This window comes from Leptinotarsa decemlineata, unplaced genomic scaffold (assembly GCF_025532065.1).
Source record: "Leptinotarsa decemlineata unplaced genomic scaffold, Ldec_3_MD MMD2_P_RNA_scaffold_6, whole genome shotgun sequence".
Classification (NCBI taxonomy): domain Eukaryota; kingdom Metazoa; phylum Arthropoda; class Insecta; order Coleoptera; family Chrysomelidae; genus Leptinotarsa; species Leptinotarsa decemlineata.
Window position 1 is genome coordinate 10,568,924 of NW_027412533.1, and position 15,074 is coordinate 10,583,997.

Consider the following 15,074-nt stretch of genomic DNA (forward strand, 5'->3'; position numbering starts at 1 on the left):
TCAGAAGATGCTCGAAATGGTCGCCTTGAACTTCTTGACATATGAACAGCCTATCCGATATTTCATGCCGAACATTTTCGAACACAATAACGTCATTATCTCTACAAATATTCATTATTCTCTGCCGTATATCCAATATTGAAGCAGGTTCAGTTTCGTACACATTTTGCTTCAAATAGCCCCATAAAAAAGTACAAAGGTGTCAACTCGGACGAGCGGTCTGGCCATTATGTATCCAAATAGTTTCTTACTTGTCTGGAGTAATGTGGTGGTACTCCATCTTGTTGGAATACAATATCCATATCGAATTCATTAGGATTCGCTTCGATGATTTCAGTGATGAGAGAGTCAACAGTAGTTTCCAGCATATCTGTTTAAAATCTGTTTTTCCGTTAATCAGCTGTCGCCCCCATACGAACGACAACTCTCAGAAGTTGAGAAACTTGTGCGAGCTAAGGACTAATGAGGTCTTACCTTTTAACGTGTGATTCCTAAAACGGAATGCAAACACAGTTCCCCTGTTAAATTTTGATCAATAAATAGAGGTCCTATACTTTATGGTTTCTTAATATTCCTGTCCAAACGTCAATTTTTTCTGGATATTGGGTATTGCCGTTATTGGGTGTCACTCCAATAACGGCAATTTTGTCCGTGAACCTTGCTGTTTAAAAAACATGTACATTCGTCCCTAAAACAAATATTGTGGAGATAGACAGGATGCCTTGCAATGGTTTCCGTCATGATTTTGCAGAATTCTGTTCTTCAATCAGGGTCATCTTCAGTTAATTGGTGTATCGTTTTAATTTTGTATGGATGTTACCTATTTCTCTTCAAAAGTATCCACACAGTAGAAATAGACACCTCACATACATTCGCGACGGAATAAGTAGACTGTTCAGGATTTACTACCATCTCACCAATCATTTGCACTTGCTGTTCTTCCGGAATGGATGAATGACCTGGGGGCTTTTTGTTATGTACAATACCGGTAGTTGTGAATTTGGATACAAGTTCCCTCAAATATTTTCTACAGATAGCAGGGGCGCCGGGTTTTTAAAATTCCCGTGGGTGCTCTAGTTTTTTCAATGACACCTAGCTACTTATATTTTTGTTATTTATATCAGTACTAGCTGACCTGGGGAACTTCGTACCGCCGCCGCCGCGCCGTTATACTAAATGCTGCACTGTGCACACACACTTTTGTTTTAAAACATTCGATTGAAAATAAATAAAAGTGCACGTCATTTATCTCATTCTTCAACTTTAATAAATTACAATTAACGGTAATAAAATCTATGAATCACAGACATAGGTAACAAAACAAAAGTGAAATTCGGCAGTTCTGCGCTTCGCGAAGACACCTGCATCTATCATAAGACAGATAAAAAATTTAAACATTAGAGTTGCGGTCGATATTTCGGATCGTTTTTTGTCTGTCGCTGTCTTAGTTCACTCGCTTGTATAAAGATACCGCCACGGCCACTGAGTCACACATATTTTCAGACAGCAGGAAGCGACTTTATTTCATACAATGTAGTGATATTTATTAGCCTTACAATTTAGGGGACCTTTATAAAATGGATGAAATTTGGCACAGATATTGGTTACGTCATAGGATAGTTATTATCTCGAAAAAATGATAATAGAAATCAAATTAATTATTTTAGATATTCACAGTCGTGGGTGCTCTGCACTCACTATTTACCTCTCGTGGGTGCTGGAGCACCCGAGCATCTACGGAATCGGTGCCCCTGACAGATAGGTCGCTTCGGAAAACGTTCATCGAAAATCCTTTCGGTCTCGTGAGAGTTACGCGTCGCACCGTAAATAAAAATCGCTTAAATTTTTTCTTCCAATGGACGAGAATTGACCATTTTAGAGATTGTTGACGTGGTATCTTTCTACTAGTAAAACCGAAAACTAAATGAGAATATTCTAACTGAACAATGATGTTCATTGCCGTACTGAGATTTTTTGTCGATTTTATATAAAAAAAACTTAACAAACTTTATCGGGTTGTAGGAATTGCCTTATGGCAGATAAAAATAATATTTCTATAAATATCGATATTAATGTGTTTGTCTTCAGGAAATTATTAAATGTTCTGCCACTTTGTAGTAGGTAAAGATATTGACTTCATATTCTAGGGTTGTCAAGTATTCGTCAGGAGCTTCAAAATGATGTGTCACAAGATCCCCCTTTCCATTTAATACTTTTTTTCCCAGATGGCTCCAGTCGCCATCTTGAAAATTTCATCGGTCAATTTCACTTCAAAATAAAATATTCATGCATTAATTTCATTATCCCAAATTTCAATTTTTTGAGTTGACCCGTTCAAAAATAAAAGGGGGGATACATTAAAGAAATGCACTGTATACACGAAACTAACCAATAGAAGGAAACCAAAAAAAGGTAAAAAGGAAATTAGGGACCGAAGTTTTTTTGGTTGGAATCAGCAAAGGCATCAAGCCATCATTTTAAATTTGATAGACTTAGAAAAATGTAGGTCCTTTTGATTTGGTATTGTTGTTTGATGTCATGTAAATATACTTACTTTTAAAGTAATTTTTTCGAATTGAATCATTTTTTTAAATACTTTTTATTACATAATTTTTGTTTAGCTCGTATCGGATCGCCTGGCAATCTTTGGTTTCAGCCATTTTGCTTTCAACCAAGATATTAATTTGGAAACCAGCATATATGATTGGTTACTCAGAAATATGAAAAATAACACTTGTAATGCATTGTTTGGAACCTTTGGTGTAAGTAATGAATATTACTGGAGTTCTATCCCAACACCAAACCGTTATTTATAAAACCTCGGCACGTGTTTCAATCATCAAGTGATCATCTTCAAGATGAAGAGGTGTTAAAAATAACGGTTTGGTGTTTAGATAAAACTCCATTAATATTCAAGAATAACAAGTCAAAATTGGACAAAGATAACAAATCAGGATCGTGTCCAAAAGTTAGTAAATTTCATAAGAAGAATCTCCTAACATAATAAAGTTATGAACTAAAGAAAGCTAAATCTACCTATGCTTGCTACTTTTTAGAGAACAACCACAATTTCAACATGGACTAGGACATATTCCTAGTCCATGTTGTCCAAATAAAATATATAGTATGAATTTATTTAATTATCATCATGGCTACTAATAAATTCACTACATAACAATTTTTTACTATTCTAGGAACAAATTCTTCAAACTGAACAACAAATATACAAGGTGGTGCATCCCATAGGACACTATAAACGAAACCATTGATTTTTTAAGGAGTTTGTCCATTTTATTATATGTATATTGATTAAAGCTGCAGAAGGAAATTATTCTGGAGTATACAGGTTGAATCAAAAGTGTGACATATTAAGAATGTGCTTTTTTAAATGGAACACCTTGTATTTCGTTAGACTTTTGAGTAGGCCAGGAAAAATTATCATGATTTCATATAAGGTAATATGAACCTAAGAATGACGGTTCTCGAGTTATTGATTTTTTTGAGAAAATGCTATGTATAATTGGAAACTAAATAACATCTAAATGTATAGAAAACATACATAAAGCATAAAAGAGGTTTCGGGCTATTGATTTCGATAAAACTCAATATCAGAATGTTCAAAAATCATTATCATTTTTTTATAATTTCGGACAAAGATAACTTTGTTATTTCGAATAGAACACCATGTAAATTTTTGGTCTGAACAATATAAAATTCAATTATCTTTCATTTAATTTTGGGGTTTCCCATACCCAAACTGAATAGTTTTTCAAATATTGTCTTTTTCAAATAGTAGTTCTTATTTTGAGATAGCTTTAAACGACTGTAATGAATCTGAAGCCGGCCCTGACCGATGCCCCAGTCAGCAAACGCATGACGCATCGCAAAATACCGCGAAAACTCCGGATGGGTCCCGAAATCCGCAGGGGGATCCGGAACGTTTGTTGACGATATAAAAACGTCGCTCTTCGTCTCGAAAAGTAGTCTGTACCAAGAAAGCGAATCTAGCGGTTAACAAACGGTGAAGATAAATTAAGCGTTAGTTACTGAGTGGTGTAAATAAATTAGTTGTGATAGTGAAGTATTGTTAAAATAAATTTGTTTAAGACAGTTAATTCTTTAATTCGTTACACGACATTTATTTAACTTGTTGAAAGAATTCCTATTGATAGTTATTGTATTTTACGTTATTCAAAACATTCACCGAATTATAACCATTGAAAATGAAAACTTATTCCATTCAAGAACGAATAGTTATGAGTTTAGCAATTGGTGAGTGTTTAGAGAATTGCCTTTTGGCGTCGAGGGTGTACGCCCAAAAATATCCAGACTAAAATCATCCAAAAAAGTTGGTTTTCAAACAATGGCTACACGAATTTCGTAGGACTGGAAGTATAGCTTATGGCAAATAGACCAAAACCTATCATTAGAAATGAGGAAAATTAATTTCTTATTGTGGAAAGAATCATAAAAAACCCTCACACGAGTCAACGTAAGATCGATAAATATACAGAAATAAGCAGACGAAGCAGAAATATACAGGGTAATAAAAAATACAAATTTCACCCGTACCGAATTCAGATGCACCAGGAATTATATAAATAGACTTCCATAGACGAATCGAATTTGGTCTATGGGTTCTGGACAAGTTCAGTGAGGATGAACATTTTTTGGTTTCCATTTTATTTTCTGATGAATCTACTTTTCATAACAATTACAATTAACAGATATACAAATTATAGGACTATACTTTTTTTTATGGAAATTTGAATGGTCAAACATTTTTACAATTTTCACGAGATGATCTGCCTGAGCTTCTGGAGAATGTGCCGCTAAATATCAGACAACGGACGTGGTTACAATTGGATGGTGCTCCGGCACATTTCACATTCAGTGTCAGACAGTTTTTGAATATGGAAGGACCACAAAATTGGCTAGCGAGATCACCATGTTTGACTTGCCTCGATTTTTTTCTATAGAGATACTTGAAGAATGAGGTTTACGAAACTCCTCCAACTATACTGGAAAATATGAAGGAGATAATAAGGGCTGCTTTTCAAAAAGTGATGTCTGAAGTGTTGAGCAGTCTTTCATAGAGAGAGTCGTCATTACGAGCACCTACTTTGAATGAAATACATTTGTGTTTAAAAATGTTTTTGTAGTTTCAGTTGAATAATAAAAAAATGTAATGTCTGTTTAATGAACAGAATATGAATGTAAATGATGACTTCATTTTAGTAAAAAGTAAATATTTTCGATAAAGTGAAGTATAACAACTGTCAATGAGAATTCTGTGAGCAAATCAAATAAATGTCGTCTCAAAGCTATCTTGATTCAAAGAAGTCTATTTGAAAAAGCCGATATCTGAAAAACTATTTAGGTTGGGTAAAGGGAACCCCAAAATGAAGATAATTGAATTTTATATTGTTCAGACCATAAATATACAGGGTGTTTTGTTCGAAATAACAAAGTAAAGTGACAATGATTTTTGAACATCATGATATTGAGTTTTATCGAAATCAATAGCCCAAAATCTCTTTTATGTTTGGTCAGAATTCGAAGGGATGATTTCTATACATTTCGATGTTATTTAGTTTCCAATAGTACCTAGCATTTTCATAAAAAAATCAATAACTTGAGAACAGTTATACTGTACATAGTACCCTATATGAAATCATATTATTTTTTTACTAACATATTCAAACGTGTAACGAAATACAGAGTGTTCCATTTAAAAAATGCAACTTTGATATTGTAGACTCTAAGTTAATCTCCTTCTGCAGCCCTAAGCAATATAAATATAATAAATTCCCGAAAAAAAAATAATAGTTTGATTGAAATAATTTGCAAATATTGAAATGGTCTCCTCATTAAAGAACACTTCTATGTTCTTTCATTCTTTTGGAGAAAAGTCTTTCAATTTGACTAATATAAGTTTTGAGAATAGAACCACATGCAACTTGTGATTCTTGTCTCCCAATGTATCCGATACTGTAGTTTTGTCTTATTTGAATTTGAATTTGCTCAAATTATTATTTGTTCTGTAGGCTACATCCAAATCTTTGTTTTTTAAAAAACGAGTTATATTATTAGTGGGCTCATCAAAGTCTAATGAAACTCGGTGATCTTCGAATATTCAATGTGTGGGCATTCTACTGAATGCTGCAACTTCATGCTGAAATAGAGTAGATGAATAATGTATGATAGATGTGTAGATGAATTATGTATGATAATGTTTTATAAGTATTTAATATTGTTAAAACATTTGAAAGAAACCACAAAAATAGAAAATGTGTTAACTACTTTTATATACAGTGCAAAAATGGAAACAGTCCAAAAGCATTGTTAGTTTCTGCAAAAAAGAGCATTATATGTATTACTGTAATTTCTGTAAAATACATTGTGGAGAGAAAAAAGAGGAGAAAAATTATCAAGCAAATTGTCATAGTACTGCATAATGTGTCAATGAATTTTTTTAGTGAAAATTCAAGTAAGAAACTTTTTTGTATAAGATGTGTTACTTTGTTCACAAAATCTTATAGTTTTCACAGTATGAGACGAACAATCAGCAGGACTCTGATGATTGGACACGACTTTTAACATAATGAAAAACGTAAAAAATAATTTTTAATTCGTAAAATCATGTAATACAAAAAGGATTGCAAGGTTACAAACTATTCAGGAAGCTTTATAAACGTTACATTCAGAGTATTACACCTTAAGATGAACAATATTACCAATAATTGCTTATTTTTTCAACTAAGGATTTGATTATATACGAGGACTATTCAAAAAGTACTGGCAATGGTGGTGCCCCTGGAGGAAAAACCTTTTGTGAAAGGTGGTAATACAGTTAGGTTAGGTCCAAAGTGAGTGGGTCCATTCCACCCTCCATCGCAACTCGCAAGGGTTAATTGTGGCTCAAACCTATTCACACTCGACCAAATAAACCCAGCTTCTTAACGAAGTTAATTAGTTTGCATGGTGAGTGGTCTTTCAGGTCAGATAGTATGAGTACAGCGACACACACTGTCTTCCGACAGTCCGAGTCTCTGCATATGCCGATTCAAATGACACTGACCTGTAAGAAGGCCCGTTAGACATTGTAGTTCATCCCTAGTCCAAAAACTGTTTGGTATCAAGCTTAAAAGGGCGAAGAAACACCTTGGAGTGAGCCAATCCTGGAAGATTCTGCCAGAAGTCCATAAATCTTGCCATCCAGGTGTTCAATCTTTTTTTAGCAAAGCCTAAAGCGATGCCAATGACATATTCAGGTCCGATGAGGCTACTTGCAGCACCCTCCTTTGGGGTAATACTAGTAATACAGTAATAATACAAGGTAGCCCATTATTTTATCCATCTATAAAGTTCAAATGGTTTTCATCACAACGTTGGTCACACTGACCCGTTATTAATTCCCTGTAGACAAAGTTTACCTCAGGAGGAGCAAATTCATGACTAACCACGAGATAATGAAAGTTGTAGAGATAATCGAGAACGAAAGCCTCTCATTCACGTTTAAAAATTTACAGGACCAAGATGCATTTAGATGCATATAAATTGGAAAATTTAATTTTTTTTTCTGTGGAGAGTAATTATTTCTTGAATAGTCTTTGTACTTGGACACAAAATAAAAAGAGTTCAATATCGTCAGTATATTTAGTCTTCCTGAAAATGTTTCTTCTGAAGAAGTTGTTTCACAGACCTATGACTTAACGCCATAGAAAAGTTTCCTTTTTTTTCTATCAAGTCTTGTTACATCATTTCTTTGACAATTTTCGGATGTTAATGCTTAGCATTAGGCATTGACGCTATGTATAGAAGTTAATTTTCTAGATAAATCTAGATTTAGAAGCCTTTTAAGGCTAATAGGTGAACAAGTTTCTCCTTTTTCCGTAGCAAAATATTATTTTCACAGGAACGAATATGAAAGTTATAGAAATCTAAAGATCTACAACTTTTGTATAAATCATTTCTTCAGATAATCCAAAATTGTTCGAAAAAAATACGAGAAAAACCCGGATTTTTCGTTTTTTCTACTACAAAAATAATTTGTTTTTCGCATCTGGTGAATACTTACCTTTTTATGTTATGAATATGCTGTAATCTATTTAAATGGAAATATTCAGTGTAAATTTTATTCCGATGGAAACTTAAAAAAACTTGTCTCATTTTCAGCCCAAAATACCCTTGTTTTGAAAAGGTGTTTTTATAAAATCAACAATGGTTTTTTTGTTGAACTATCTCCTTTCAGATGATGTAGAAAAAGAGTATCATTACTATTGAAAGGAATTGTTAGAAAATAAAAATTACTAAAGAAGTGAACGAGAAAATATTTTAATAAAAAAGATTACTGTTGATTTTGAAAAAAAAGCTTTCAAGACATTGATATTTTGTTGAGGCATGTTCAAGGCAAAATAAAATCTTAAACATAATTATTGAAAAATACAGCCATTTAGTACAAAAAAGGGTGAGTTTTCGTAACAAAATTAAAAAATATTTTGCAAAAAAAAATAGTTTCCATCGGAATATATTTTTTTCTTTCTCTAGGTAGAAGGCAAACTCTAATATGGTACAGGCAAAGTAAAATAAATCGTATGAAAAAAATGACAAGCATTTGATTGAAAACATTTCATGCAGTATTATGAGTTGCGATAGAGAGGAATGAGTACTAGGGAAAGGTACCTGGGGCATGGTCATGGCCATCTGAAATTCTCGAGGAACCATTGGTAGGACTGGAGGGTGACAATTGGCCGAGTTCTATATTTTGATCCTTCATCCGTGTCTTTGGATTTCTTCAGTGGTTTCCTGTCAAATTATGAAAAGAATGAAGAGTTTCTAGATAAGGTATGAACTTGTGCATTTCGGCTGACTTAAGGTACGCCTGTGAAACAATAAGCATTTATAGGAAATGTAAATTTCAGACAAGAATTTTATATACTCATACTCCCTTTATAAAAAAAAATATGGAGCAAATCCAGAGATGTATTGATCTTTTCGGAATTTTTTTGGACTGGGGAAGAAAATAATACTTTGAAAGGCCAATAAAAATGTATCCCTTTATGTAGTTTGAATGATTTCCCTTCATGTTTATTTGATGCTGGTTCACAAATTATATTATTAAACTTTTACCACACAAGAATGGAAGGTTTCACCGGTAGTAATCAATAAGTACACATAACGACAACAAAAAATTAAATATGCGTTAACACCTGACTTATATAGGATAACTTTTTTCTACAAGTGGAATACATTTCATTAAGTTATTTAAATAAGATCTACTTGATACTTCATGAAAATCCATGACGTATTTAAATAACAATTTATTATGAGATTTTCACTGGAGTTTACAATTGCTTCCTCAAGCATGTCCATACTCATACGTCTGAGGAAGCTATTGTATAGCGAAACATGTATTGTGGTTTTGTAAACTTTCCAGCGAAAATTTCACAATGAAGTGACTTAAATGAATTTTTTTTTCTTGTATCTTTGATGTTTTTCGATCGTGGACGCATATAAGCACTCAATTTGGATCAGCCTGTAGAAAGTACTGCTAATACTACCTACTTTATGAATAATCAATTATCCAAGTAATGACACTTTATATTTGGCAGTGAATGTTTGGAATAGAATTCTAGATTTTACTTTGTGCAATTGTATATATTCTATATTCTCAATTAGTAGTTATAAACCCAGAGATGATTATTCCCGAAAAAAATCTTTCGAAAAAATGCAAACTCTTCTTTTGAACAATATATGGCTTACCTCAAATGTAAATTACCTATTAAACAACTAAATTTTCACATCAATCCATATTGAAGAATTGATTTCACGTGTTACTTTAATTTTTTTTTAATTGAATGTTCTACAAAAGTGATGTCAATTTAGATACGGTTGAATTGAATACTATTTACTTCTCTGGAATATTATCTACAACGAACTCCTAGAAAATGTTATCATCTCTGATAAAAGGTATCCTGTAATCAAACCAATAGTGTGTCATAAAAATTACGAGGTTCCTCATAGAATATAAACACGGTAACAACTGGACCCTGGTATTTGTCAATTGAATTTTATTTTCCATTTCCATTCCAATTCCTTTCAAGTAATTATTTTAAAAAATGAATAAACAAATGTCATACTGTGAAGTATACTACTGGTGTGTCCAGTAAAGCAATTTTTTTTCAACAAAGTTAAAAAATTTGAGCAAAAATACATAATTACAGCTTTGTAATAATTGATAGCTTGGAGAGCGTTATATACTATGTTGTACTGTGTTTCTTGTTTTTCTCATGTAAGTAATACGATTTATTGTTTATTATTATCATTTATTCATTTGTGAATGAGTAAAAAAAGTGGAAAATGAATTTGAATTCAACATTACGAAAAGTTCATCTAGTTTCTGATGGTGTATGATGCCTTGGCTAACTCCATAATACGTTACTGTATAATAGTATGGGGTGGTACCTTCAAGATTAACTTAAAATTTATTCAAAATTCATTAATAAGAATCATGATGAAAAAAGATCGGAGGTATTGTATCCAGTCGTTATATGATGAAACTGGGATATTCGGTGTTAGAAAAACTTACATTTTTCAGAGTTTATTATGGACTGCTAATTCTTCAATCAAATTTGTACAGCATGCTTTCAATACTCGTAACAGTTCAGTTAAGACCATGAATGTTCCACGATGCAGACTCACGCATAATCAAAAATTTATAACCTATCTGGGACTCAAACTTTACAACACTCTACCTGAATCACTGAAAGGCATGAGAAATAAACTCAAATTCAAAATAGAGTTGAAAAAATTTGTTGACAATAATTATGATATGCTTCTTTTGATACTTGAATAAGAAATAGCTATTATTAGAGTTGTCTTTCAGAGCGCATCACAGAGAGATCTTTCTCTCTCTCTTTCTCGTCCTCTATCTTCTTCTTACTATCTCTTCCTTTCTATACTCTCTTCACTACGTTTGGTTATAAAGGAAAAGATATACTATTTAGTTTGCTGGCTACAATACAAGCTTGCTTAGGTAGCCGTAACTTTCATTAAAATTGTATAATCTTTACATTTCATTCATTTATTTTATTATATTTTTTTATCCTTTTGTCATAGACGACTATGTATTTTGTCTAAATACTGAATTGAATAAAATTTACTTTACTTACTAGCTTCAGCGATTCAATTTAAAACACCTTTATCAGAATTTGTTATGAAGCTATCCAAAACAGTTAAGATAGTAGCATTGCACCTTACAAAAATTAAAGTTGGCCGTACATGCATTAACTATAAAAGTATACAAAAAATGCTGGAAATTGGATTCGACTGAATCACCCTATTGTTGATAATTTGGACAGAAACTAATTTATAATCTACAAAAAAATACACTAAAAATAAGTTGGCAGCAATGCGATTTAAATCACCCCAAGAGCTATTGTAGCCTGCTTTTGAGGTATCAAATGATTTAATATACATACTTTTAAAAAAATGCATGAGACATTTTAGGTAATTTGGCTAATTCAGTCGAAGTCCTTTGATAAAGTGCTATGAATTAGTAAAGTTCGGCAATGCTAACTGAGGTATTTTGTGTTTTTGAAGTGCTTCCGACAAGCTTGTTGTTGCTAGTGTGTTTGACTTTTTCGCGAGATTCTGAGAATTTATTGGATATTTTGAAAAATATTACCACCTGAATGCTAGCCAGGCATTGAAGATAATATATTATTGAAAAATCCTAATAAAGATGATTCTTTAGAGCCCAGTATCTAATGTTTATTGTATTGAATAAACCAAAGTTCACTCTAATGATTTTAATTTGGTTATACTATATCGTGTAATATATCTGCAATTTTCAATCATTTTTGCATCATCACTTGGTATGCATTATTCACTTCACGAATCAAAAAGTATTATATTTTGCATACATCCTCAATTTTTTTAGATTGGTTCTCTGAATCGAAACGACGCTTGAAATATCACTAGTGATATATCAAAGATACAGAAAATAATAAAATTTCATCAAAACATAACTTTACTTTTGAAAATCTAAACTTTCCGTATTAACTAGAAATTAAAAAACAATGGTCAATTTGTCAAATTCACTTTTGGGAACCATATTCGGAAAAAAATACAAAAATAAAAAGAGATAATTTTCCCCCATTTTCTTGGATGTATAAAATAAGTTGACCATAAACGTGAACTTTATAGATATGATAACATGAGGTCATTTATTCGATTAATTTCTCAGCTCACAAGTGTTGAAGATTAATGAAAAGGTATTTCATCAGTTCGGACTTGCGCATTGTCTAATATAATATCCTGAAATCATCCACAAAAAGGAACACTGGTTTAGGAGAAAATTCAAAGAAGCCGCGTATATGTTGTCCAACAACGCATTTAGTCAAGCCAGCGTAGAGATACGTAACATATGGAAACCTCTAATCAAGGGAAAAACGAGGGGATAGGTGAAAGCACTCGAATGACCTATAAATAGACAGATCTCGAAGGAATGAGTCCAGTTATCACCCGAAGACGATTGTGGATAATAACAATCGAAACGTCGTGACGTAACTTGGTTTGGAATCTTTCAATTTCTATTTTTCATTTTTTGTCAATAATATCTTCAATTTTCAGCTTTTACTAATATTTCAATTTTTTGGTTGTAGCTTGTATGTCAATTCTTTATAATTTCAGTTTTTTGTTTAATAAAATTGTTATTTTCGGTTAATCTTTTTAATTTTTTTCAGGTATTTCAAATCAATTTATATTATATTAGACAATGGAAGTCCGAACTGATGAAATACTCCACGAAACATTGTCAACCACCTTCAAACAAACGTTAATAAAAAGCTGTTTCAATTCCACTACAGTTTTTACCTACATTTTGATATTTTGATTACGAACTCAAAGTACAAAATTATTTAGTCTATAACAAAAAATATAACGGTTACTCTGATTGGAACCTCTCTGGTTTCAAAATAAATTGATGAAAATACTCATTTTCGTTAAACGAAATGAACCGACTGGTTTATTGAGATAGATTTTTGTATTACTAATAATTTTGAGGATTCAAATGCATTCAAAGCAGTTCAAAACCATGTAAGCACCAGTATTTTGCAGACTTTTCAGCCTGTCTTATAAGAAAGGGGTTTTCCTTCTTGTTGGAAGATTGCTCGCGTTCAGCCTATTCCCAAAAAGGGCAAAAAAAATCTTCCAAATAACTATAGACGAGTCGCTTTGCTATCAGTGATTTCAAAAATCATGGAGAAAGTCGCAAACCTCCATATCCTCAAATATTTGGAAGGCTTCAACATCTTGAGCGATCATCGATAAGGGTTCGGAAACAAAGATCAACATGCGACGTTCTATCGTATGTCACCCATATTTGGAATAACGCAACCGAGAAACATGGAGAATCAAGAGCTGTTGCGTTTGATATTTCTAAGGCCATTGGGGTGTGTGGCATGAGGGTTTGCTGGCCAAACTTCGATGATATGGCTTGTCGGATTTCAGCTTCCTGAAAAAACGTTCCCTGCAAGTGGCCGTCTATGGATATCTCTCACCATCAACGCTGGTGTTCCCCAGGGATCCATATTGTCTCCAACCCTCTTTTTATTGAATATCAACGACATATTGGAAGAAAATAAGAATCCAATATTTTGCTCTGCTGACGACAGCACACTTGTTTCGTCATTTCATTTGGCTTCCAGGACATCGGCTACGGAGGCACATCTTCACCGGCAGCAAGAGGTTGCATATAATTGATGAGGATCCAGAAGCAATTTCGAATAGGGGTGAAAGTAAGCAGGTTCAATTCAATGCCACAAAAACCCAAACATCGGTTTTCTCCAAGAAGATGAATGTCTCCGAACTGGATATAATAATGTCAGGTCAGACAATTCCGCTTTTTGCCGCGATAAGTTTGTTGGGGGTTAAAATGGACACTTTGCATAATCATGTAGCTGGAATTGCAAAAGCTGCTTCTCAAAAGCTTGGAATACTGTTTCGTACAAGAAAACTGTACACACTTCAGCAACTTTTGATGCTTTATGAAGCTCAGATCAGATCTTCTTTGAAGTATTGTTCTCATGTATGGAGTTTTGCCCCCAAACATACCATCCAGAAAAAAGTCATCCAACTGATTGAAGACGCGAACATCAGGTGCAACTTTGATAGCCTGGAACATCGAAGAAAGGTTGGAAATTTGTCTCTCTTATATAGATACTTTCACGGGAAGTGTTCAAGTGATTTGGCACATTTGATTTCACCAAGAGCGATACATATCAGAAATACGCAAAGGACTGTGTGGCTACTCATCGATTTGAGTTTCAACTCAGTACATCTCGAAATTAACTGTTTAAGAACTCTTTCATCTGGAGAACTGCGTTTATGTGGAATAAACTTCCTGAGAACGTTTTTTCAAACGGACTTAATCTCCAGCCATTGAAATCCAATGTGAATCGATCCTTTCGCATAGGCACCTCTCTGGAAGCGCCTTAAGGATTTTCCTGTAGTGCTTGTGTTTTGTCTTAAAAAAAAATGGGCTAAGATATCCGTAAGTTGTTCTGTGATATGGAACCGCAAATACACCTCACGGGAATTACCTTTTTGAACATAATTGTTAAATTACTTTTTCTCCTACAAACTTCCAAAGAGGACATTGTCTTGGTAGGTGTACGTTTTGTTTTGAAAGTAGCATATCTAAGAAATCCATTTCTAACCTGTTCAATATTGTCTACATTCATACAAAGATTGTAAAGGCGTACTGCACAACTGAGGCTACATATCATTGATATGTTTTCAGTGATAGTACAGACTGATCTTGAGAGTTTTCGGTGACAAAATCAAGTACATAAACGCAAGTCTTCAATTACGACAAATCTTTGTGAAACAAATGAAAGCTGATTATCGACAATAAAATCAAGTTCACGCATTTCTGCTAAACAGTATAGTTATATGTTTAGTTTTGAGGAAACCCCTTGCATACATAAGTAGACCCCTTCGTCATAAGTAGACAATATCCATATCACATATCATGTTTGATGTTTTATTTGTGTTACTAATATGGAAAA

At 33.1% G+C, this 15,074-nt stretch overlaps 1 protein-coding gene and 1 long non-coding RNA gene across 15 annotated transcripts in view; one reads left to right on the forward strand and one right to left on the reverse strand.

The window, feature by feature from the left end:
• ATP8A (ATPase phospholipid transporting 8A1) overlaps nt 1-15,074 on the reverse strand; it is a 118,046-nt gene that overhangs the window by 82,692 nt on the left and 20,280 nt on the right. For 9 of the 14 annotated variants that reach the window (XR_012464177.1, XR_012464179.1, XR_012464178.1 and 6 more), the window contains exons 1-2: nt 9,766-9,924; nt 8,686-8,808 (exon numbers count right to left, since the gene is read on the reverse strand). The exons of 1 other annotated variant lie outside the window; for it this stretch is intronic. Coding sequence is in view for 9 of the 13 variants with exons in the window: in XM_074169938.1 (XP_074026039.1) it covers nt 8,686-8,779 (94 nt within the window). In the remaining 4 variants the exon portion in view is untranslated. Of the gene's footprint in view, nt 1-8,685; nt 8,809-9,765; nt 9,925-15,074 lie in introns of those variants that run through there. 4 more of the 14 variants (XM_074169928.1, XM_074169929.1, XM_074169931.1 and 1 more) reach the window with 2 other exon arrangements.
• Nucleotides 8,170-9,063, forward strand: LOC141480126 (uncharacterized). Its single transcript, XR_012464181.1, has 2 exons — nt 8,170-8,470; nt 8,551-9,063. It is a non-coding gene; the product is annotated as an uncharacterized lncRNA (long non-coding RNA).